Here is a 25,806-nt window from a genome sequence, read left to right as displayed (position 1 = left end):
TAGAGTGAGCAACGCCACGTGTCTGCCAACGAGGAGCCTGAACTGCGCCAAACGAGGACCCCCGTGTGTGTCACCCCCCCCCCCAGTCCGTCCGTGGGAGAGCTAGCGGCTGCCTCGGTTCAGCGACGCCCGCCTCTGCTCCTGGGAATCTCACAGTCCGTTTGCCCTGCAACACGCAGCGATGTGCGCGTGTGGATCGACCACAGGCGCGTTTTAACTTCGGGACGACTTCCTCTTCCTCGTCGCCTGAACGTGCACCCAAGCAAGTTTATTCTCGCAGCAAAAAACCTCACGCAAGAGGCGTTACGAAACACCGGCGCTTCAATATTACACAGTGTTCCTGCATAGTGGCAGATAGCAGACCTTTTCTTAATTCCTGGTTCGTGCGCTTAGCCTGTGGATTTTTGTTCTTTAATTTGTGAGATGGGCTTGGAGATTTTGGCCGATTCATCCGGACCGTTTTCACCTGGCGGATAGAGATCGCAGCTCTCATGGCTCAAGGCTCACCTGCGCTCAGGACTCTGGCGGCTCTAGCCTTGCTGGGTAAGTGTGTTTCTGCCGTGTACTGCAATTGTACCACGAGGACGTGCTCATATATGGTTCTGTGACTGTCGTAGACTGCCAGTTGGCCACTCTTTGCAACTCTCTGTGCTTATATTCACGTCTCTCTCGTACAGGGGCGTTCAAATAAACTTATTTTTGTATTTGATAGAATGTTTGGGGAAAGTGCTGAGTAAACATAGTAAACAGTATCCGCGTTGATTAGGCGCACCTCCCTATGAATATGTCCACTTGAGTTAGATTCCTGGCCACGGCTAACATCTGTAGCAACTGCTATGCGGACCGATCCATAACAGTGCTCTTTATACCAGCCGTGGTACAGTTTGGTCAAACAGCCACGAAGGCCGACACGGCGTAGGGAAGTCTCCATCCAGTAGTGGATTGGCAAAGGTCTACACTCTACAGAGTATCACAATGGAGTATATGTTATGAGGCCTGCGTGGCTTATAGCGGTATTAACGAGATAGACGGATGGATACCCGTGGTACGGTAGGCAATTTATTTTGGGAATGACCACAATGTTTAATCTATTCCAAGGTAGACGTTATACGTATTTATGAACGGTTGAAGGTAGCATAATGTGCATTTTAATTATATTTTGCAAAACTATCAATTGTAATGTTTATTTGAGGGTCCCTTGAGAACCGCCAATTAGGTAAAACTATATAAATGTATTACACATGTAAGTAGATTACTGTGTACATATAAGATGTATGTGTGTGCATGCATGCACGTGAATACGATGCTTAAAACAACGAACTTGAATCATTGGCATTGCTAATGTAGCTTGTTGTCTAGCAGATGTGTACCCACAGCTAAACTGGATGATAATGACACAATCCGTTGGATGCAGAATGAAAAAAAAACGTATCCTGGATATTTACGTTATTCTGTTTCTCCATTGTGCATGGTAAATATTAGCCTTTTAGCGTAAAGTAGTAGGATTAAATATATGAAATACATCTGAAGTTAACCTTCGATTGATCATTTTTTAGCTCTGTATAGTCTCGCCAGCTGTTTATTCACAAGTCTTAAAAAAGTAGGTTACCACTCAATTATATTTGGGTTAGTGGTGGCCTAGTTCTGGAGCATTTTCCATAACCTTAACACATTTGGGAACGAGTCTGGATAAATGAAGACATTTAGAAAAAAGAGCGACCTCCAACCTGCTTTGTTCTTGACCCCCTATGGTTGATTTTTTTCCCACTAATTAAAAGATGCGGCTGGTAAATATGATGGGAATTCACACATAATTGGATACCTAGACTTTAAAGTAAAGGTACTGATGTGGAGGGGGTTAAGCAACAGTGGCGTAGAGAGCATTAGGTCATAATTTGTTTGAGGCTCTTGTAATTGTTATACTAACCAAGTACAAATGAACGTCAAGCATAACATTGGAAAGGAGGTCATAACCAGATATAAGCTGACTTCTGATCCATTAATAGAAACCTAATAAACGGTTAAATAATGCTTTCGTAATTCTCATAAACATCATTAGCCATCATCTATCCTCTGATGGATGAAGCCCTCCCCAAGTCACTTCAATCTCCCACTGCCTTACAATGAGATAATTCATGTAGCTCCTCTCAAGTGTGTTTCCCTCCTGTAGCTATTGTTCTTACATTTTTTTTTATTCTAAGACAAAGAGTACAGGTACGGTGTTATCATGCATTACTGGTGTAAAAAAAAGACACGCACTTATAGATGACCATCTTTGACCGTGACGTAGGTACGAATGCAGTGTAAAACGCGTTCACATTTCTGGTGCTCTTTTAAAATTGCACCCCCAAGCGGCTGTGATGGCAATCTGCAAATGCTCTGGCAGTTGCGATGTCCATTGAGAATTTCCGTCACTCCTGGATCTGTGTGCATCTCTTTAGCGACTGTATTGCCTTAAAGGCATTGTCGATATGTAACCCTTTTGTCGGGTCTGCATGGCACGTTAACTCTAATCCTGACAACGTCGACAGCTCTACCAACTGCAATCTATGCTCATGCAAATGTACTTCTTTTTTTGTTTCTCATACGTCTTACTCAAGCTAATGTTGAAAGGGTTGTCAAAGGGGTCGTCCATAAATGACGTCACGCGATTTTGGACGATTTTTGACCCCTCGTCACACGGCGTCACAAAAAGTCAGACCCCCCCTCAAATATGACGTCACAAAGCTCTGCCCCCCCCCCCCAAATAAAACATGCTTCAAATCGCTTTAAACTATTGTCATTGCAGTGCGTATTTCATGTGGCGCTGCACTCTGATGTTGTAGGAGAAAGTTTTATTAAAAAGTATATTTAATTAAGTAGAACGTGTTGTCTATATTTATTTAAAGTTGCGCATTTTGATGTGACGTCACATTTCTCAAACTCCCCCCCCCCCCCTCGTCACAAATCGTCACAAATGTCTGACCCCCCCTCCCCCCTAGGTGCGTGATGTCATTTATGGACGGACCCAAATTTAAATGCATACGTGCATGCATGTACCGTATGCACGTATGTTTTGACATGCTCCTGGATTTTTGTATAGTAAATAGATTAATCAAATGCACTGCGTTCAATGCAAGCCTTTGTTTATTTTGTAACCTGGCACAATGGTCAGCATACTGCACTATGAACCCGGTGACCTGTGTTTGTTTCCGAGCCATTGCTGAAATCAGTGGTTAGATTAGTCTAAAATGGTCCTGGTTGGCCCCCACACCCCTATTCCTTTAACATCCACCACTGATCAGCATGGTGAACTATGGTCAAACAACCTCTATATCCTGCACGGTGTCCAGAGGCCTTAATCCTGCAGTGGATTGACAAACGTCTATACATGATGAATGCCGTGTCAAGAGGAATAACTTTGCATATACCAATGCAGTATCACAGTACATTATAACGGAACACATTATTTTTAAGGTCGGTACATATTTAAAATGAGGCCAGTTTGAAAATGACACAATACATTCGTTTTTAACAAGGACACCAATAACAGGGAAAGTGCAATGCTAAATGCCATTCCTTCATTTGTGCAGGGTGGCCTTTCGCCCCGGTCCATATGTGCAATGAGCTGGAGCTGAAGAACAACCTCGACACGCAGTGCCTGATCATGTTCAAGAGCCACATGGAGGAGCTGGGATCAGACTACTGGTGCGACTGGCTCATTATCAGCAGGTGCTTACTACACCCTCTCTTTTTCATTCAGCCAGTTGCGGTAGCCCATCTCTTTCGGAGGTAGCACTCAGTACTTATTCATCATTTGCGATGCACACTCGCACGAGGGGTGCGCAATTTTTTTAATAAAACACTGCATATGCCAGCAGGAGTAACATGACGTCCATAATGTTGTCTGTGTGTGCACACCAAACACACATTTGAAAAGGTTCTGATGCAGCCATGGAGGTGATTATCCGCAGTTTTTATTAGCCAAAAATAAGTTATGTTTGAAAGTACACAGATTTTTACAAAAAAATTAAGTTTTCACTCCTCAGTGAAGAAAATCAATTTCTATAGAGAACTCTTCAGCAATATATTAACCCATTGAATGTTTGCAAAATAAATCCATTGCTAAAATCACTGCTTATGAAGTAAATAATTGTCAAATGCAGTGAGCAAATATGCCGTTGCATATAATTTGGAAAAATAATTCTTCAACCACCCATAATTCTCAAAAGATATTACATTCTAATAATCAAGCACTGTTCATAGGTCATGCAGCAAGGAGATTTGTTTCTGTACATTCAACATTTTCTTAGATAAAAAAAAAATGTTTCAAATTGTGCGACTGGGGGTTGTTAAAATGTGAACATTCTTTTTGAAGCCCAATATCCACATACAAATTGATATAAGAAAACAAGTAGTATAAGCAGCACAGTTTATCATTCTTTGAGTGTCAATTATATCGCCAACAGTTACAGAGGTAGGTTTAATAATGGGAACACTGGAATCTGATCTCCCTTCGTTGACAGCAGTGTGACGTATCCTGACAGAGAACAGTCCTTGAACAAGACACAGCAGCTTGGCTTCCAGTGTTTCAATCATTCTATTTCCTGCTCTCTTGACAGCAATAATTATATCGGGTGTGAAATGGGACTCCAATGTCTTTGACTTCTTTAAAGCTGGATACATGTACATCAAATATCAATTTAGGATGGCTACTTTGTCAAACCATCAGTGGTCGAACTGACTTTAATAATGCGATGCACATAAGTTACGATTGTTTATAAAAAGTATTCCTTACTCTGATTGAACTGCCCATAAAGCAAGTGTTGATATAATTATTTTTTACGTGGCATTTATTGCAATATAATTGTTTTCCACAACATTGCGATTTGAGAAGTTGATTTAATGTCATAAAACACCAAACATCTCTGAATAAATCAATTGAGTGGCTAAAATTATTAATTAAATCTTTTTTTATTGGTGCTGAAAATTGGAATACATTGAAATTGCTTTCATAAACATCCATGTCAGGTGTATATATTAATAACGACAAAACAAGGCAAATAAACTTCTTTCCAATGTACTGCTTGATTAATGAATCGTGTATGTTAGGAACTTACAAGATAAATAGAAAAAGGATGAGCTCCATTAACTTTATCAGGCTCTGTGCTGTAAGGCTCTTTAACTAGTACAGCTGCTATTGCATCATAATACATGCTTTTAATTTACAAGATTAAAGTTTTATTGGATATTTTCAGGATTAGTCTCCACAAGGTCAACATTGTACAGTTAATAAAACTGCTGCTGGTAAAAGACAGTTTTTTTCACATGGAAATAACATCCCTACTTTGAGTCCATATGTATCAGTACATTGACTATCATGGACACATAGAGCCAGTAGAGATGACACTTGAAAACTGATGTCTACGAGAACCAACACACAGGGTTGCCTGAAAGTCAGTTTACCGAGAATATAATATAATATATGTCTATCTCCATTAATGTATTTTGTGATACTCTGGGGAAGAGCAGGGGCTATACTATGAACCCCTGTTTCCTGAGTTTAATCCCTGGCTATAGCTAACATAAGATATAATTGAAAACCTGAACTGATCAATTGGCATGGTGAAGCAAGGTCAAGCAATCTCCATGACTGACAAGGTGGTGGGGAGGCCTTCATTCAGCAGGGCATTGGCAAAGGGCTGTACATGATCCTAATGACTGCATTTGGCTTTCAGTGCACGAGTAGTATTGACAAATCACGTTGTTAGTATTGAGACAAATAGCTTTATATTAGATACACACCATTACTATATGATAATTGCATTGCATGTTATGGTGTGAATACGTTAATGGAGCTAAGAACTTAAAAAGCAGTGCCTTTAGCGATATAGAGTGCTTGGATATACTGAATAACTACAATTCCTTATTCTTACAGTATATCTAAAAAGTCACTGGTGCCAAAATCTTGTGTTTAATGATTGTGTTTTAACATGTACCTTTTTCATGATATGAGTTGAGTATTTACACGTACCAATGACATTCGTATTATGTATGGTAATCTTGCCTCGCAGTACATTGAGCAACATTGCGATAACGTGAATATTATGCATCGATGCAATTGTGGCTGGACAAATTTTATTTTCGATTTTGCCGTAGACAAATATTATTTTGGAAATTGCAGCAGCCATAAGCAGGGAAATTTGCTAAACGTGCAGATGCACGTACACATAACACATATACCCAGTAATATTTTCTGAAAAGTTATTCAGCATATAATTTATGTATTAACTTTTCATAACTTCCACATTGTATATCCTGATAAACGTACAGTATAATGCTCTCCCATCCATGTATGGGGAAAGTACAATATAATGGAGAACATTCGGATGCATTTTTGTCATCTTGTGTTATTTTAATAAAATCTAACACATTTGGCACATGGATGATAGATGATGAAGGTTTACATCAAATTTGCTTTTCTCAGACCCTTTTCACCTCTGAAACCCCATCGCTGCACAGGGTAAAGTGAAATGGTCTATCACACGCAGCTAACATGCTGGCTTGGCAAAGAACGCCCACTGGGGCACAGATTGTAAGCTTAAGTACCTTCTCAGTCTTAGTCACTGCCAGAAACCCTACTACCATAAAATAGAATAGTAAACAAAATCATAGATGCATAATCAGTATTTGTGAGGCGAGAGAACAGCACGTGTTGGTATTGAGTAATTGTTCAGTAAGCATCCTTTGAAATTCAACGATGCCATTGCTGCTTTACTAATTAAAGTTGATATGTGAACATTGTGTGCCACGGGAGGAATGGAAGCAATACTATGTTTTAAATTGAGATGTTCACATAGCCAAGTGTTGGTTACTGTGAGTCACACAAATGGTGCAATTCACATATATTACACAAAATCAGTATTAGCAGCGTTGTGAAGAATATAATTAACTAAATAAACAAGCAGACACTTTGTCTCCTTCCAATGTCTCATTTTGTCTACTTATGTATTTAGTCAAATGTAGCCTTTTTTCCACATAAATCCACACTGGTGAGAGGCTTGCCCTTTTCTGTCAATTGCGTGGCAGCAAATATGGACAGCTATATTGACATTCATTGAGCACACACAGATAAGATTCCAATAGGCACTTGGTGAGGTGAAGAGATTAACGTTCTCCAGAAAATGTGTACTTTACTCCAAGCAGAAATAACTTATATATATGTAAAAAGAGTCAAACAGCAAAAGTAATCTTGCAATGACTTTATAATAATGTATACTTTATTGTGTACATTGAATCGCTGCAAAGGCTCTAGAGGAGAAGCAGATTCGTGCTTGCAAGTCTCAGAATTGAAAGCCCAGACAGGATTGATTTGGCTCGGCAAACCTCAAGAGTTGGTATAATGAACAACAGTGGGTGACCATAAAATCACTGTCCTATACAGTGTATATATGGGCTGCTTATATTATGTGCCTTCGATCTCATCCAATAAATGCATCCGATCTCGTCTGATCTCGGAAGCTAAGCAAAGTTGAGCATTTGGATTGGTGAGTGCTGGACACAAACAGGTGCTATGGGCTGCTGTGTTACTTTGTCGTGGGCAACAGAGGACAAGGACTATGTATCGAAAGGTATTGTTGCACTCAACTTAAGTTCTTCCGCAGCTTGGCTCCTTGTCTTCAACTTGCACGACCCAACGTGGTGAACTATAGTCAAATAGCCCTGACGACACTCACAGGCATTGGAGAGGCCCTCATCCAAGAGTGGAGTGACCACAGGTGTGTTCATGTAAATATATATGTAACAGGAATGCGAATTTTCACCGCAAGAGAAATGTCCATGCAGTTCTTTTTTTATTGTTGACAATGTATTTACTGAACATTTGCATACCTTTGCATTATTAATATAAAGATTAGAAAGAGGTTGGCTAGTGGACAGCATACATATTTACGAAACACACACACAATAACAATTGGCCTTTTACTATGCATTAGTTGTTGAAGGAGATATTTTATCGCACACAGTTGCTCTGTTGGTGATATATTTTTCAGGGCCTCAGTGTGTGCAATGTCCCGCTGTATTTGGTTCAGTAAACAAGTCTCGGCAAATTCATCATTCCTTTTGTTATTTCAACAAACCACATGTGTGCCTTTTAGGATGCACCAACAAAGGAACTATTCATTATGAAATGCACATACACCAACTTCGTTGACAAATAAATGGCTATTTTTAGCACAATGTTTTCAAGAGTCATAGCTCACGCCCTCCAGTCAATGTGCATTGCCATAGTTATGTATTCGATGTGTATCATTTGAAAATAATGAATGTGATTTAGAAACATACGCAGTTGCTACACTTCGAGTAATATGTGCAACCTATGACTTTTAAGCTAAATTCGGGTAGTTAAAGTTTAATTGGCATTAAAATGGTTAAGAAATGCCGACCAGTTTTCCACATATTTAGAAAAATCTAGCAGTGAACATTACATTTTTCAGTTAAAAAGGGAATGTTTATAGAGCTGCCTCCGATCAGCACGGCTTTCTACGGAAGTCAAAATTGTAATGAATTAATTTATTTTTGGCGACTCCGTCCCACCGCACACATAAACGCCGTGACCCACCTGGTGCGGATCATTCTGTTGTCATGTCGGCATCCAAGCGCAGCAGCGAGGACGAATGCGCACAAGAGCTGAACAAGCGAATGCACTCCATGCTCGGGTATGGGCAGGAACATGAGTCTTATCCAAAGCTGCTCAAACTGCCGACACGACTTAAGTCCTTTTTTTGTCATAACGGTATGCATAATACAGTGAAACTACGCCTGTTAGATAATACTTCTCTTGTCCGTATGTATCTGTGCAGATAGGTTTTCTTTTGTGGTTAATGACGGCGGCGCTGCGATCTTACATTGACATGCTAATCTCTGATTTTACATTTACATGCAAATTTCTAACTTTAACATCACTAGCTCCGCCCACTTCGTTTATGACCCTTGGGCTACACCCATTTCAAACCTTTAAAACAGCCTGCCTCAGCAGCTTTCCCCCTGTTTTTTCTCCTGATGACGATTGCTTGTGTTGCCATCGAAACGTCGGGATATTTTTTTTATTTTTTATTTACTTAATTTTATTTTATTATAATTTTTTCTATCTACGTGACTTTACCGAAAGACCCAAAGAATACAAATTCCTGCAGTCACGAAAGCTTTGAGTCAAGGATAGATCATTGTTTTTTCGATCGGCAGGTCATGTGTGGTGGGGTAACGTGTGGAGTACTCCTGGCCACTGTGCAAGAGGAGAGCGAATTCTCTCTGAAGCTCCTTCCACACGGAGACCACCGCGGGCAGTGGCGTGAGCAAGCAACTGCAAGGCTGCACCTCTACCTTTTATTTAGCCATATATTATTTATTGATTTGTTTACCCATATATTATCTACCGCCAGGTCTGCCGCCCGTGCAGTTGGTACGTTCCCACAAGTGCGATTCGGTGCTTTCGGGACTAAAATAGCATTGAAATCCATTGCCAGTTCTTGACTTTCGGAATCGGTAATCAATTCTGAAAATGATGAACATTAACACGAGGAATGAGTGTTTATTCTCTGGTAGAAATACTTCCCCGCATTACTTTTAGCATTTTAATTTTGAATTCACGAAATGCAAATTTGTTTTTTGGCAAACTAAGTAATTAATAAAATATGAATACTGAACACCTTAGGCAGCTTTTGACTGACATAACTTGATCATATAGTGTACAGCATGAATAGCATTGTAATTAATGCAAGTTCATGTAAATTAGAAGTATGAATGTTACCAACATGAACTATTTATTCCGTGCCTTGTATCTGCGTTTTCCTCACTGTCCCTTTGATCATTCTTTATTGTCTAATGGGTCAGAGCACACAATGAATTTGTTTTAAACATGTTTGAGGCGATATATATAAACAATGTATTTGCATTCATATGAGATGTAATGGGGGTGGTGGATCAGGAACTATATTGCTGAAGGGGGAGGTTTCTTTGGATGGGGAGCGGTAGTTCAAGCTTGTTGCACGCTGCGCTACGAACCTGGGCACCCGAGTTTCAATTCCGCTTACGGCCAACACCAGTGACGAATTATTTGAACCGCTCCTGCGCTTCCCCTAGGGCAGGGGTCGGCAACCAAAATAACAAGAAGAGCCATTTCTTTCCAATTCGGTACAAAATTCAGTATTTCAAGAGCCGCAATGCATCTGAGTACATACTGTACATACGTACATATCGACAAGAAGCAGCCCGTAAAGAGCCGCATGCGGCTCCGGAGCTGTAGGTTGCCGACCCATGCCCTAGGGAGACAAAGGCTGTCAGGCGTGGTGCTGGCCACCCACCCCCTCGTCGTGTGCCATGCTGGCCTTCATAGGTGCTCGCGAACAGCACTTGCCCCAGAAGCGTGCTACTGGGGGAGCTTTTTTCTTTAGATGGAGCTATTTGTGTATCTTGGGCGGTGGATTGGGTTGTGTTTGCTTCTCTTTGTGCTTCGGGATGCCATGGAGCACACTGCGCTTCCTTCAGGGGCTTATCTTAACAATGCAGATGTATATTTAGAGAAAATTGAATGCAGTATTTATTCCAGGTTTATTAGAACTGACTGGAATTGAAAATGAGCCCGAAGCTTCGATAAAATGTGAAGAAGAATGCGTGAAGATATGCCACGTAAAATAAGACAGATGATCATTGCCGTCAAGGATGCGTACAAGATTACCAGAACCCATCAAAATATCAACAAACTACTAAATGAGAAGGGTTTTTTAATTCTATAATATGTGTAGTGACGTCAGCCGCTAATTATTATGAATGGGGGGGGGTCTATTTAAGTACGTTCCCTGCTCATGATTATGAATGAGGGGGGCTGCTCGATGTGGAGTGACGTCACTTGTGTATGATTATTAATGAGGATGGGTGGGGGGGTGTCCATTTGGAGGACGTCACCTGCTCATGAATATTAATGAGGGGGGCTGGTCGATGTGGAGTGACGTCACGAGCGTTAAGGACATATTCCTGGGTGATTATAGTCGGTATAAGGCAAACATTCAAGTGGGTGTGCTCAGGAGGAGCATTACATGAGGTGCAAAGCAACATTATTTTCGTGTAATGCTAAGATATGCTGAGCACACAAATTGGAATTCGGAATGCAAACTGAAATGCCTTTCGATGGAGATGTGTCTGAATTAGTATATGGATATAAGGACACGCTGAAACATGCACTAATTTGGTTTTACATGTAATTGGCAATTTTTTATTCTGCCATGACTGGAAACACTGCATATGCATGAATAATATCACGTATTCTGATTGTGCACACCCATACTGTGGAATAATCGCCACAATTTACAGATCTTCGTCAATCCACTGAAATGACGGCCTCCCCATAGAGAGGGGGGGGCATGGGTGTTATTTTACGATGGTTAACCATGATAGTGAGGGTTAATAGAAGTACAGATGCGGGAACGTAGAAGTACAGTACAAATACATTTATGCTGTTTTACTGTCACGTAGCCGCAACGAATTAGGGAACGGAATTCGATTTCAAAATACATTGATTCGCTACAACGTTGTAAAACACACATTAAAGAGAACGCAATTGTTTGGGCAGCGTGTGTGACGACGCATTACCTCACAGGGCCCCCTAACGGGCGATCAAGTCTCAGAGTTTACAACATTTCCATGCTCGATACATTATGGATCCTCTATTATTTTTACGCGTTACGAAATACGACGAGGTCATGTTTTTTTTATTCCTTATAACTAGCTACAGAAATACTTTGCAGTAATGTGCATCTCCTCGAATCATACATGGCTTCTGAAAGTCGACAAATGGTAATGGTTTTAGATTTGAAGCTTTCGTGATTGCAAGGATACATACTCTTTGGTTTTTTTCGGTAAAGTGGCTTTGACCAGTGTTCGTAAATTGCAAGGCCTACGGGCCACCAGCGGCCCCTGGTGGCGTTTCGTGGGGCACCTGACGTGCTGACCCCCGACAATACACAACATGTGAAAACAACCCCAACGTGCTGTCAAAAACAATCGTTTCAAATGTGTGGCGGCCCTCACATCGATGTTTTACCAGCGAAAGTGGCCTCCCTCTGAAAATGAGTGAACACCACTGGTTTACAATACCGCCATACTGCACACAGTACGCCCTTCTTTAAATGCCATCGTCTCTGTATTTGCTTATATTATATTATACATTTTAAATTGTGTGTAATATGTTGGTTTTCTTTTGTGGTACTTGTCATATTTTTCTGCAAAATTTGACCGATTTTTGTTCGAATATATAGTTGAAACAATGGTAAAATAGGTTTCAATTTACATGTAATCGGTAACATGTACATACACAAGTCACGTGAAAGATATTACATAACAACAAATGGCAGGGTCAATTTTTGGTTACTATTTTGAAGGGGCACTAAATTCTTTGATTGCCCAGGGAGAAATGTACGTGAAGGCTGAGCTTGAGGCCACAGGACAGTTTGACGTTCTACCTTGCCACAGAGGCCCCTTTAGTCCATGAGCCCAGATCCTATTTCTCACTTGTTGGGACCAGCTAAGGTGGCATAACTCCAATTGCTCCCAATTTCTCCATGGGGCCAATAACAGTGAATTGTGTGAGAACCGTTTGAAATTAGTGGGCCATCAAGTGATCAAATAATTTTGCCAAATAAATAGCTACGACTACATTTTTGCTATTATAGGTGGTGCGTATGTCTTCTTTGGCCTATGAACTGCTTGTAGATGTTGGTTTGGCAGGACAGTGTGATTGCTGCCGATCCTGTTGCAGTGGTGGTGGAGTGGATAGCGCACTCGTGCTGTGAACTTGGCAAGTCCGAGGTTGATTTCCAGTCACGGCTAACATCAGTGGCGAGTGATATCTAAACCTGTCCAGGGTCCGGGTCTCCACCCACACTCTCCCCCTTCACTAACCCGCACTGACCAGTATGGTGAAGTATGGGCAAACCCACTAAAACGAAACAATTTTATTTTATGAGGTCAGGCCCACTGAGTTATAAAGCTCTTTTTCAGAAGCGACCTGGCCACAAATGATAGCTCAACAAAGTGTCTTATCATGTGGAAATGCAAAGCAGCCAAATACTATAAACGCATGTCTAAATGTGGAGGGGAAAACCAGAGGGCCCAGAGAAAAATTCATGCGACCACGGGAAGAACATGCGAATTCCAAATATACAGACGTTAGGGTTGCGGTTGAACCCATGACCTCCTGTATACCAGGTGAGGTAGTTAACATCTCGTCACAACCGACATGGTATGGTGAGGATTTCATTCAACAGTGGATTGAAACGAAGCCTCTGATGTATTCGATAAGGAATCATGCCAAGAATACACAAGCCACGTTGATCAAACCCCCAGCAAAAATGTTGACAAGACTCCTTTTGCAGCACAATAACAATCACTTGGTTAAACAAATTACACCCAGTTTTAACTGTTACAGGGGAAAACGACTATTGACGAATACTTATGCATGCAGCTGCTGGCTGAAAAGTACTGTGGGTTTTTGCTAAATTTTGCTCTCTGTATTGACACAAGGAAGGTTTTCAATTATCTCGACCAATGCAGCCTCTGGCTGTTCCTACAAACCATCAGCACACCTCTCAAGGCCATCGATCTTAACTGCGTGCTGCACCCCCTAGATGAATTCAAGTGTTGTTCGTGTTTAGCCATTACATGTCTTTTTGGGAGCTTTTCTACTTATTCTACGCTGTGTCGTTGTTCTACATTATTCTATGTTACTCTATGCAACATGTTCCAACAGTGCTATTATGGAATATATATATACACATTCCTGCCAATACGTTGTCTTAAAGTATCTTCAAAGAGTGGTCAGCCTGTCTCCACGCTCAACCAGGCTTGGTGCACAACTCATCTTCTCTGGTGGCCCAAGGCCAGTGGTGGAAATTCCATATTCCTATCGAGGGGAACAGTGTCGTTTTAGGGCAATCACTGTTGACTTGTAAAAAAATGTTTTGACACATTTTATCAGCCTTGGGTTATGAGCCAACCTTGTGACTGGGATTTTTAAAAGTCACAGCCTTTCGATTGGCAAAGGAGTGCTCGAACACAAGCTGAATCTAACCAGATGCTGCACTGTAATGGATAGTGACTGCAATGTACTGCAATAAAGTGCAGTGGTTTCTTTACTGTCACTGAGAGGAAAAGAAGACACTGGTGGTTTGATTGACCGGTCTTTTTGAGTGATTTGAAAAAAAATGGCTGAAAGCCATCATTAGTGTATGCTTACACGAGTGCAGTACATTATTGGGTTTACTTGTGTTTTTGAAACACAATCCAGTGCTGTTTTCCACAATAAGCTTTATACATTTTAGAGGGATCCTAATTACATTTTGAAATAGAGGAATGCTAACGTTTGCACACACGTGCCTATTATGTGGATTTAGTAATGTATTCAATTGCAAAGTGGATCAATTTAAGCTGTAATGTGGAAATAAAACCAAGCAGAATGAAATCTAATAATTGACTAAACAGATGAGTTAATAACACTTAAAAATGCTGCGTATACAATACTAAAAACAACTGCGGAGGGTTGTCCACTGCAGTCATTAAACATTAGAAATGTAATTGTTCTAGTAAGGCTGAGCAGGTTTTAGAAAATTCAGCTCCTATTAAATGTAACCAATGCCAATGGACTTTCTAAATCTCCGATCGCCCACCTTCAGATAATGTGCAATGCAGGCTACTTGTGTTAACTGTTTAAGAGGATCACATTGTAAAATAGCCAGGAAACTGACTAAATGGGATAATTCGTACAACAAATACATCCAATCTAAGAGATGCCAACTTTCACCTCGTGACAAGACCTACCACAAATGTCTTAGTTTTGTAACACGTGAGTGTGAGTGTCTCTTCTGCTGCTCCTATCGTCTGATATGGTCTTCTTTCTTTCTTTCTGTATTTTCACTTCGGTGCATTCATCTGAATCAATAGCGGTTGTTCTTGGATAGGGAATTTCCACAACCGGCTCAGGGTCGCAAATGGGAGAAGAGTGCCGCTTCACAATTATTTGATTTGGAAACCAATTTGATTCTGCTACTCGAGCAGCCTGTAAATGTATTTCATTGATACGTATGAACAATGACACACCATTGCTCCATTGCATGCATCCCTTATCTCACTCTCTCGATGTCTATGCCTGCCTTATCTGTAAAGCCTCTTAGACACCATTTTGCATTCAGATGCTTTATATACATATATATATATTTTTTTAAATCGAATTCCATTATAGCATTGTTTGCACGTTGCACAAATGCAAATATATTATTTGCTCGTGACCACAAAACGGCAACGCCAGACAGATATAAGACAAGCTGCTCCCAGGCTCCGGCAATTCTCAGTACACGCTGGTAATTTTGCCAGCAGCCAGCTGAGCTGCCCCTATTAGCTCGGTGTTATATTACGTGTCCCTGCAACCTACGCTGCCACTCCCCCAGCATGCACTTTTGAGTGGAATTTTGGGCACGTCTCCAGTGTGTCCTGCATTGGACAGCCGAATGATAACTGCCGCTCTATAATTCAGTGAATGTTCCAGAAAGAAACAGCTGCATTGCACTAACAAATCTTTCTGAGAGATTCTGTTTTTTTTTATGAACGCAGCAATATGTCTATTTAATTTAAAACATACTTTTGATGTCTGTTTAGCAGGGCCTGTACCGATTTCCAGCCGTGTACTGGTTAGCGGCACAGCTGTTCTCGGCTACCCACACGGATGAGTTTTTTTTAAACCCACGGTTCAGGGTAACCCATTGGCGTATACAGGGTGCTTAAACATATTTTAACACTTCTGGGAATGTGCAACAACACCACAAGAAATACGCATCTGGACTCTGGGGACCACCTGGAGAAGATTCCAGGCATGTGTTGACAATGATGGCGAGCAAGTGAAGCTATTAACATTACATTTATTACCATCTTTGGTTCTTTTGGAAAAGTCACTTAGAAATAAAATAAAGTAAATAATAGAATACGACATTTCGATTGCAACACAAGCAACTGTCATCAGGTGTGAATGAATGCAAGCTCGGAGAGAGACGCATACACAAAGAGAGAGACACACAGAGAGAGAAACACAGAGATAGAGAGAGAGACACACAGAGAGACACACATGGGGGAGAGACACATAGAGAGACACACGCAGAGAGAGACACACACAGAGACACACAGATAACTTATCTGCGTGTGTGTCTCTCTATGTGTCTCTCCCCCATGTGTGTTTCTCTCTCTGTGTTTTTCTCTCTGTGTGTTTGTCTCTCTCTGTGTCTCTCTCGGTGTATGCGTCTCTCTCCGTGTCTGTGTTGTCTCTCTCTCTCTGTATATGTGTCTCTCTCCGAGCTTGCATTCATTCACACCTGATGATGGTTGCTTGTATTGCAATCGAAACGTCGTATGCTATTATTTATTTTATTTTATTTCTACTTGACTTTACCAAAATAATCAAAGAGTAATTCCTGCAGTCACGAAAGCTTCAAATCAAATTTGTTATCATGTTACAATGTACTATCCGTTCTTTTTCCATTAAAAACGATAGTCCCATGTAAGTGTTAACATTTTTTTTAAGCACCCTGTTATTTATTTAAGTTCCTAAATGTCAGCTTGTCAATACAGGTACACAACATGTTGAATACACTTTCACAGATATAATTGTCCTTATTATTTTACAATAACAATGAAAATAATTGCTTCTAATAAAATTGTAATAATCATGCAACACATTTCATTATGTGATAGATTGCCTAGCATTGTAATGCCATATAAACAAGTTTTCATCTTCTTTGGGTCTTTCGGTAAAGCCACGTAGATAGAAAAAATAATAAAAATATCACGACGTTTCAATCGCAACGCAAGCAATCGTCAATCCTGCAGTCACGAAAGCTTTAAGTCAAGTTTTCATCGTCATGAATTGTGTTTTATTTTATTCACAGTGGAATTAAAGCCTCCTATCATTTAACTTGACAATTTCACCTCCACCCGGTTAACGGTAGTACTCAAACAGATGCAGATGCGAGTTTGGCTTCTCTGTGACATAGAGACCGTTAAAGTCACTGATAAATGCATGAATGTATCTATGTATGTATGAATGAACTGTTTTAAATGCCAGCTCCATCATCAGAAGTTACTGTATTGCCTTTTGGAACATCATAATTTGCTGTAAACATAACCTGTAACTGCACGATTTCACTTAGCATATGCCATTTACTCTATTTAAATGCTTACCTATAACGGAATGTGACCTTATGCCATGACTGTAAATGAGAATGAGAATTTTCCAGAAAAATAGGTTTGTAATATAACAATCAGTAATGACTCGTAACACTGAGGTGCATTTGGATCATGAATGATGGTTCCTTGGCAAAAATGACAATTTCCTAAAAGCATACTTTCAATATCCCAAGGTTTGGAACCAAAGCTCTGTCCTCTGGTCATACTTCTGTGATCTTATTTTGTACATCTTATAACATATTACTTTATTGGCTGGAGATGTATATCAGCCATGGCATACTGCAGCAATGTGTTTTGAGCTGTAGTGAAAAATTGTGCAGTAAACAATAGGAAACATCTTTCCAGTATAATGTTCTGAAGCCTTAATAATTTAAGAGTCAAAGGGCCCTTGTGCTCAAATGACCTTTGGATGACCTTCACCCCTTTTGGCGACCCCAAGGGAGTGATGAATAGAAATTTGACATTGAAACGGAGTGGCCCTGTCACTCACTGGATAACTACTGCTCACTTCCCACAATAAAAACATTAATTTGTTTTAAATCAAACCTCAACGTGATACTCAGGTGATTCTTGTAAATAAGGCTCTCCTGGTCTCTTGACTTCTCCCTTGGTTAAACAAGTAAATTTGAACTTGATGACTGTCTCAGTTGTCCTGCGACCCACAATTCATCATTTTCAACAGTCAGTCAAGTGCTTTATCACAGTGCCACATAGCTAGTTGCTATGCATTATGTAATGTATGTATTTATGTTGGTGCTTCTTTTGCACTGCATATAGCCAACCGTGCTAATCGAAGGAAACATTTAAATATTACATACAGCGAACAGAGAATACCGTGCTAAAGCTCTACACGTTTCCAGGCTCAGCACAACTGTTGGCAGGATATAAAATGCATGCGCGAATGGACCTTGAGCAATGTTCCATCTATCCCTGGCACTGTCCATAACCAGTGTCATGTGTCTTCACCGCCCCCCCGAACCCAAACGACAACCCACGGGCAGCCTCTACAACGCGCTGACCAACTGCACGCAGGAGAAGGCAGGGCAGAGCGACTGCTTCTGGCCCAACTCGGTGGTGGACGCGTTCTTCCTGGACGTCCACCGCCGCTTTTTCTCCAACTGCTCCCGGGACGAGCCGGTGCTGGCTGACCCTCCGGACACCGTGCTGGGGCTGCTGGTGGCTGGCCCCGCCATGCTCGCCGCCGCTCTCACGGCGCTCATCGTCTGGCTCAGCAAGCGGCGGGAGGGAGTGGCCTGAGCGGTGGCGTGACTGTCGAGTGTGCAGGCAGTGCAACTGCACTGGTGGACGGACTGCGAAGAGAAGGGCCGGTGGCAGGCAGACAGGGGACCCTGATTAAATTCGTCGCAGTGTAGCACATTTCAACCATGCTGCACCTCTGGGCCTGACCTCCACCTACATTCTCCTCGTGGTTGGAGCAAGCGTCCTTCCAATATGAACGTACTTTCTCAGCATTTTTCCTGCACACGAGAAAGCTAAACAAAGCAATGCCAGATTTAGGATTTTGTGGGTGTATCTGCACGGCAAAAAAAGCCTAATCTGTTTTTGGGGGGAGATGATAATCTCTCTGCGTATGTGGACTGGGTAATTTACATTTAAATATTGAGGTAATGACCTGGGAGTTTTATGTTTGGAAAATGAGCAGAGAAAATAGAGAAAGATGGAAAGAGCAATGGTAAGTCTGCAGTGGAGCTGAGTTATAGCAATCAGTCACAATCTGTGTCCTATGGCAGCCTCCACTGGCCTTGCTGCTGCTGTTTTGTTAGATTTTACATGGTCTGTCAATATGCAGCAATGAAGAGTATATATGGCAAAAAAGTACCAATTTGTTCACTGTAATGTGTTGCTGGGATTGTTCATGTATTTCTGGCTTGTATTTAAACGACATTAAGTCGATTCATATTGTTGACCATTAGAATGTGGACAAAAAGTAAAAAGCCACACTGTTGTATACCACAAGTCATCCATCATCAACAATAACAAATGATACAGAATCTGCTGCAGCACTTCTCGAACTTTTGGAACCCAAGTTAGCGAACAAAATGCCCTATTTGCTGAAATTCCAAATGCCATCGTTATTTTTACACTTTGTGTTGCCATTACCAGGAATTTTAAATTGTGCAGCCATGAAGCTGGGTAATCGATATCACATATATTCCCCAAAACAACTGTAACTGCTGCCAATGTTTCATTGTTATCATAGTGATCACAATTCATGGATCCAGAATTGATACCTGTCAAGGCAATTGAAAAATCTCAGCATACTCTATTCAAGTGTTCAAATACCAAGCAGTTAAATTGGTAATAATCTACAAGCACTCATTTTGCAGTCCTTTTCAATGCATTGGTCGTTGAAGACCTCTGCATATCATGGCAGTCATGAGGAGTGTGTTACCATACCTCACCACACTGATCAATGTGGGTTATTGATATCAGATATCACTCGCCACTAATGTTTCCCTTGACCAGGAATTGAACGGAGGCCACTGGGCTCATAAAACACTGTGCAAACCCCTGTGCAATTGCTCTCACCCCAGAAAGTAAATGGGTTTACTGCATTAAACCTATCAGCAGATTCCTTGTGGTGGTGAGAATTGTGCTATCTTCCGACTGGCTGCACCACACGAAAGAAGCGGCTCAACTTATTTTAAGGCAGGACCTTTGACTCAAAATGCATGAGCACTCTATGCACGGTTGAACATTCTCATTCATATTTATGCATACCGTAATTAAATGTGCTGAGGATAATAAAATTGTCTGCCAATCTCTTCGTATTACAAATCCATAACTGCATTGCATCAAGTCACGTGGCAACAGGCGTTGGGCATCTGTTAACGTTCCAGAGTCGGTGGTGGAAATTTCTCAGTCCTTTGGTGGGGGTTGTCTCACCAGATGACAACCACTGTTGACGTCCCACCAAGAGAGATGTTCATTGGATGTTTGTGAAATGTATGGAATCAGGAGGAACGCTGGGCTGAGCAGACCCCGGTGTGATTTGCACCTCGTCTCATGAGTAAGAACCCGCTGCTGTGCCCACTAAGCCTCGACCCAGCTGAGCCCAGTTTCTGAATAATGAATTACTAATAAGGCAATTAATTATAAAACATAGAGTTTGAATCGCTGTACTGCATATGAAGATTGTCTGAGCATTTTAAATGGCCCGGTAAACAGAAAAAAAACGCACAGTGTGTGGTGTATAATGTTTTTTTAGAGGCAGACATCAAAAACTATGACAAGGCTTCTGTCAATGTGAAAGCCCAGGGGTTTTGAGAAACTGCACATGACTTTTTCAATCACAGTTTGGGGCTGCAATTCAATCGCAGAATGTATTTATTGGTTTGTCTCGACGTTCTAGTGCATGTAGAATCTCTAGTCCTTTGTAGGGTTTACGTGAGGAAATTGCAGTATATTACAATGTGCATTTAGTATATAGCGTGCGCATAAACAGTGGGCATATTAATTTCAGAGCGAGAGGAAAGTTAGTAATAAGGCAATGCAAGGATAAATCTGAACAGAGGCAGGGTTTTGAGCATGGGCAAAGAGACATCTGTGAAAAAGAGCTTCATAGCTCATCGGATTCCTCCAGTCAAAATAAAAAATAAAGATTCTGATTTCCGGACAATGGAGGCTGCAGACGAGAATGATTGACGTCCCACTAAGTGAAGGTTGCCTGAAGGCTTACGACAGGAAGCCTGGAGCGAGAGTGTGTGAACGGGAGTAGAATGAGATGAGAAGAGATATATAGGCAGAGGCGAGGCCATTGAAGATTTTAGGAGGGTGAGCGTGATGCTGAAATTCACCTGAGATTTCAGAGGGAAACAATGCAGTGATTCGAGCATTGGGGTGATGTGGTCTCATGTCTACGTGCAGATGAGAAAACTGGAGCTTTGGATCGTAAGCATAACAGCTCACGACCTATTTTAATGATGAATCATTGCATCATTAATTGACATAATTGATGAATGAATTCATTGTTACATCACATGGCTGATTGTGTAGTGCACTTAGGGAAATGTAAGCGGAAGCGACGATGACAATTAAATATTAAATAAAGACTTGCAAATACAATTTGTATGATACTTTAGCTAATAAACACCTACGTGTTAACTGGAATTCTGGCTTATATGATCGTTTCCATTGGTATGATTTTGAATCAGAGTTAGGGAGTGACGTGGGATGTGTGTTGTGTTCATGACGGGAAAAAAACTGGGCTATGCTAAATATTGTCACCTGATCCCTTGAGATCATGGGGTGATGTGGTATTTGTTATTTGTCCTTAAAATTAGCTCTAGTAGGATGAAATATCTCAACATAGTAGGTCAATTATAAATACGCACTGGCATTCTTTTTTGCGTGTGGTTTTTGATTGGAAGAGATTTTGGCCCAAAAATGTACATTTTCAAAAAAAGTAAAGCCAAATCCATTGCAGCCCAAACAAGATTACCCTCCAATGCCTGCTGTTGTAATGGATTGACTGTGTTATGTGATAAAACATCACAAGAGGGATATGCGGGGGCCACATGAAAATCCATAAAGTTTTCGAGGCTTCAGATTGAGTGGGATTGGTGATCTGGCACTGATTTTGCAGTTTTTGTACCATCTGTAATTGTTAACAAACATGGCTATATATGCATCCCTACATGCCATGTTGTACAAGTAAATAAAATCTAAAAATAGCAGTACTATAGTAAAATGTCAAAATGATAAGATTTACACGATATATTCTGTATATGATTCTTATGGCGGTACCCCGGGGAACCAAATAATACAAAATCTCCGAGACAATTATTTCTGGGACACTATTTTTTTCAGGGGTGTTACTTAACTCCACGACTGGGGTACCAATCAATCCGAAATCAGTGCTACGCAGCGAGGACGATTGCGCTCGCGTATGCGCCACAGCTCGTCGAGATGAGTCGATTGCCGCATCGCCGACCATCAACAGACTAAAAATGACTGCATCACGGACATTATGCGAGAGCCGGGGTACTATGGTACCTCGGGGTACCGCCATAAGGTTCACATAAACCTATTATCAAGGCGACTTGCAATTTTTTTGTGAAGTGGACAACATTCTGCAACATTATGTAATGTAATAAGTGGCTTTCATTTATCACCGTTTATTAACGCAGACATGGGCAATATTGCCGAATGCGTTGAGTTTTCGTGGGGAATTGGCAAGGTTGGTGAGTTGTGGCACACAGTGCATTTTCCATAGTTGGAAAACTGACTTATATATAATTGTTGAGTTTCTTCAGCTTTTAATTTAGTTAAATAAAGAGTATTAGACTATTGTATGCTCAATAGTGAACAGAAATGTTACTTAGAGCCTGAATGCATTTTCAGGGTGTAAACAGTTGCTCCAGCCAATGTGTGGCATGTAACGTGTAAATATAAAGTGTGACAAATTAGAAGTTAGTTTCTCGGTGAGATGTCTAATATCGTTAGTTATTTTATGAAGTTTAATGTAAAGTGCAATAACCCTTCTCATGTGTGATGTCAGGCCTGTATCTAGCATAATATGCACACAGTATAACCATACTCTAGTGGCCCTTATTTCAGGCACAAAACTGATACCCAGAGCTGGATTGAATTTCTCTTTAGTCCTGGTCTACACAGGCCCTTACCCAGCTGCCCACTCCGAGTAACTGGGCCAGAATGAATGGGGCTCACTAGAGCCAGATGGGTTTATCTTGACCTCGCACTAGTTTGCACAGTGTGGGATGTTTGAGGCTAGGCCACTATTATGGCCCTTGAAGAGCTCAGCTCAATGTCAACATGCAACTAACGCTTTTGATCATCCGGAACTGATTACCATGCAGTTTGTTGTCATAGGCTCTGCAAGATCTGCCCTCATATTTTAATTAGCTGGTTGACTTGCTGCCAGTTTTCCAAAATAAATATGCCGCTGTGGTGAAAAGAGAATGAGTTTAAGTGGCCATACTTGTTGGAGATAACTTCAAATGCCAGTGGGGGATCAGCGGTTGTTTTCCAAGTTAGAGTACAGTCTCAGTTGGAGACCATCACGAATGTATGAAACAAAATTATCCCCGTGCTGTTATGCTGGTAAAGTTTTGTTATCTTGTCAGATGGAAACACTTTCATCGGAAAAGTTGAGTTTTTTTTAGTTAATAATAGAATTTCATTTTTTTGCAGCCTGAACGTAACCTTTAAAAAAAATATTGCAGTCTGAAAGTAACTTATTTCAAATGTTAAATTTCAGAACGTTGCTTATATTGTTCTTGTTTGTATTACTATGTTTAGCTTTACACTTGTACAAATGAATGACTACGTCTAACATTATTTAGTATATTAAAACTCATTGTAATTATTGAATTACTTTATGAACAAACAGCTGAGTTTCATATATTTTGACAATACTTCATTATGTCAATTGAATTGTCTAATATTCCTTCACACACTATTAAAATTAATGCCAAGGTTGTCTTTTGTTGCTTATTAAAGTGTGATCACATACACAATTACGGTCACAAATGAGGGCTTACAATAATTGATTTAAATATGACATGGCAGAATAATCTATCTGCAGGCGATTGCATCAGATGTGTGACGAAAATTTACTTTGATGTTTAAACAAAAAAAACTCTTCATAGTCAGATGTTATTTTCAAACGTATTTTTGCATGACTACTGCACTTCTTACTAAATTATTTATGGTCAATAAAACAAAAACAATGAAAATCAAAGGCGCACGTGACGATTGTATGACCGCACTGGGAAAAAAAAACTGGTGAACGCTCACGCGACATTGTCAGATACAAATGCGCGTTCATTAACAGTGGAAAGCACTGTTATAGTGTGATGGGTATGGATGGCAACAGCTGGACATTGCAGAGGCACAGAAATAAGCATGGGCTGTATGAGCTGAAGTGTCAGCAAGCAAAGCCTGGAACGCCACTCGATTATGGAGAGTTAGTGTCGACCTATGCAGTCGTGCACTATATATCTCAGCCTGAACAACCACATCCATCATTCCTGCTTGGATAGCCCTTCTATAGCTGCTATTTTTTTTATGACAGCATGCTTGATTTACTCAGGCATCTCATGTTTACAAGAACAAATAATTGCCCCAACCCAGCCACAGTTATTTTGTGTGTAAGCACTCAGCACGTGGTCAAATACGTGTTTCTTTTCATTAATCCATTGTATATGATGCACTCGAACAAAACGATATGAGCTAAAGTCAAACACAGGAATGAAATGGTATGTGTACATTGTATGATACATATAGGGTATCCATAAGGGTATCATACATTATTTTCATAATTACTATTAGACATGAGTTTGAACTGCATGGTTGAAATGTATATGATGCACTCGAACAAAACGATATGAGCTAAAGTCAAACACAGGAATTAAATGGTATGTGTAATTTGTACGATATATATAGAATATCCATAAGGATATCATACATTATTTTAAGAATTACAATTAGACATGAGTTTGAACTGCATGGTTGAAATGTTGGGAATATATACACTTGCATTTTTAAACCAAAAGGCTTGCAAAATCTTAAATAGAACATAACAGAAGCAAGTCCAGGCTTGACACTTTTCCGCTTGTTTCCCTCTGAATGTCTTTCTACACTTAAATTTTGATTTAAAGCTTTCGTGACTGCAGGGATTCATCTTCTTGGTTCTTTCGGTAAAGTCACGTAGAAGGGAAGCAATAAAATAATAAAAATAAAACATAATAAAATTATTCTCACGACGTTACGGCCACAACGCAAGCAGCCGTCCTCAGGTGAAAACCAGGTCCGTCGAGGCGACAGAGTCTGAATGAAACAGCACACGAGCTTGGAGCATATATATAAGCTGGGCGCCTTGACAAAGGAATTTGCATATCAAGAAGAATTTAGCATATTTATGGGAAATGCAGGAATGTGATTAGTACTACATATGCATGTGCATTATGCAGGATTAACAGCATCAAAGGGAGCTTCAGTTGCTGCTGCTGCAGGTGACTTTCAGACCGCGTTCCACTCACTGGCATGGTGCAGTGTGCAGAGTAATGTATGGTGTCGTAATTGTATAGTAAATATATAGCAGTGTGATACACATTAAGGTGGGTAGAATAATACATAGTGTTATATTAAAATGGATAAGGCAGCAACTGCAGCAGCAGCAGCAGCAACTGCAGCAGCAGCAACTACAGCAGCAGCAGAAACTGCAGCAGCAGCAGAAACTGCAGCAGCAGCAGAAACTGCAGCAGCAGCAACTGCAGCAGCAGCAACTGAAGCTCCCTTTGATGCTGTTAATCCTGCATAATGCACATGCATATGTAGTACTAATCACATTCCTGCATTTCCCATAAATATGCAAAATTCCTCTTGATATGCAAATTCCTTTGTCAAGGCGCCCAGCTTATATATATGCTCCAAGCTCGTGTGCTGTTTCATTCAGACTCTGTCGCCTCGACGGACCTGGTTTTCACCTGAGGACGGCTGCTTGCGTTGTGGCCGAAACGTCGTGAGAATAATTTTATTATGTTTTATTTTTATTTTTTTATT

The 25,806-nt window shown here is 40.7% G+C and overlaps 1 protein-coding gene across 1 annotated transcript; it reads left to right on the top strand.

The window, feature by feature from the left end:
• The first annotated feature begins 209 nt into the window (after positions 1–209).
• Positions 210–23,958, top strand: LOC144943678 (receptor activity-modifying protein 1-like). Its single transcript, XM_078871389.1, has 3 exons — positions 210–543; positions 3,573–3,711; positions 18,261–23,958. Exons 1-3 carry the CDS (start codon positions 492–494, stop codon positions 18,514–18,516), a joined length of 447 nt encoding a protein of 148 aa, XP_078727515.1. The 5' UTR covers positions 210–491; the 3' UTR covers positions 18,517–23,958.
• The last annotated feature ends 1,848 nt before the right edge of the window (positions 23,959–25,806 follow it).

The sequence above is a fragment of the Lampetra fluviatilis genome, chromosome 2, assembly GCF_964198595.1.
Source record: "Lampetra fluviatilis chromosome 2, kcLamFluv1.1, whole genome shotgun sequence".
Taxonomy (NCBI): domain Eukaryota; kingdom Metazoa; phylum Chordata; class Hyperoartia; order Petromyzontiformes; family Petromyzontidae; genus Lampetra; species Lampetra fluviatilis.
Note: the sequence above shows the minus strand (reverse complement) of the source record. Positions and strands in the feature narration are given on the sequence as shown.

Excerpts from the sequence above, each read along its gene's own strand:
- LOC144943678 (XM_078871389.1), top strand. The coding sequence starts at position 492 with ATGGCTCAAGGCTCACCTGCGCTCAGGACTCTGGCGGCTCTAGCCTTG. Across the intron at positions 544-3,572 it reads GGCGGCTCTAGCCTTGCTGG|GGTGGCCTTTCGCCCCGGTC; the intron begins GTAAGTGTGTTT and ends TCATTTGTGCAG. Across the intron at positions 3,712-18,260 it reads GACTGGCTCATTATCAGCAG|CCTCTACAACGCGCTGACCA; the intron begins GTGCTTACTACA and ends ACCCACGGGCAG.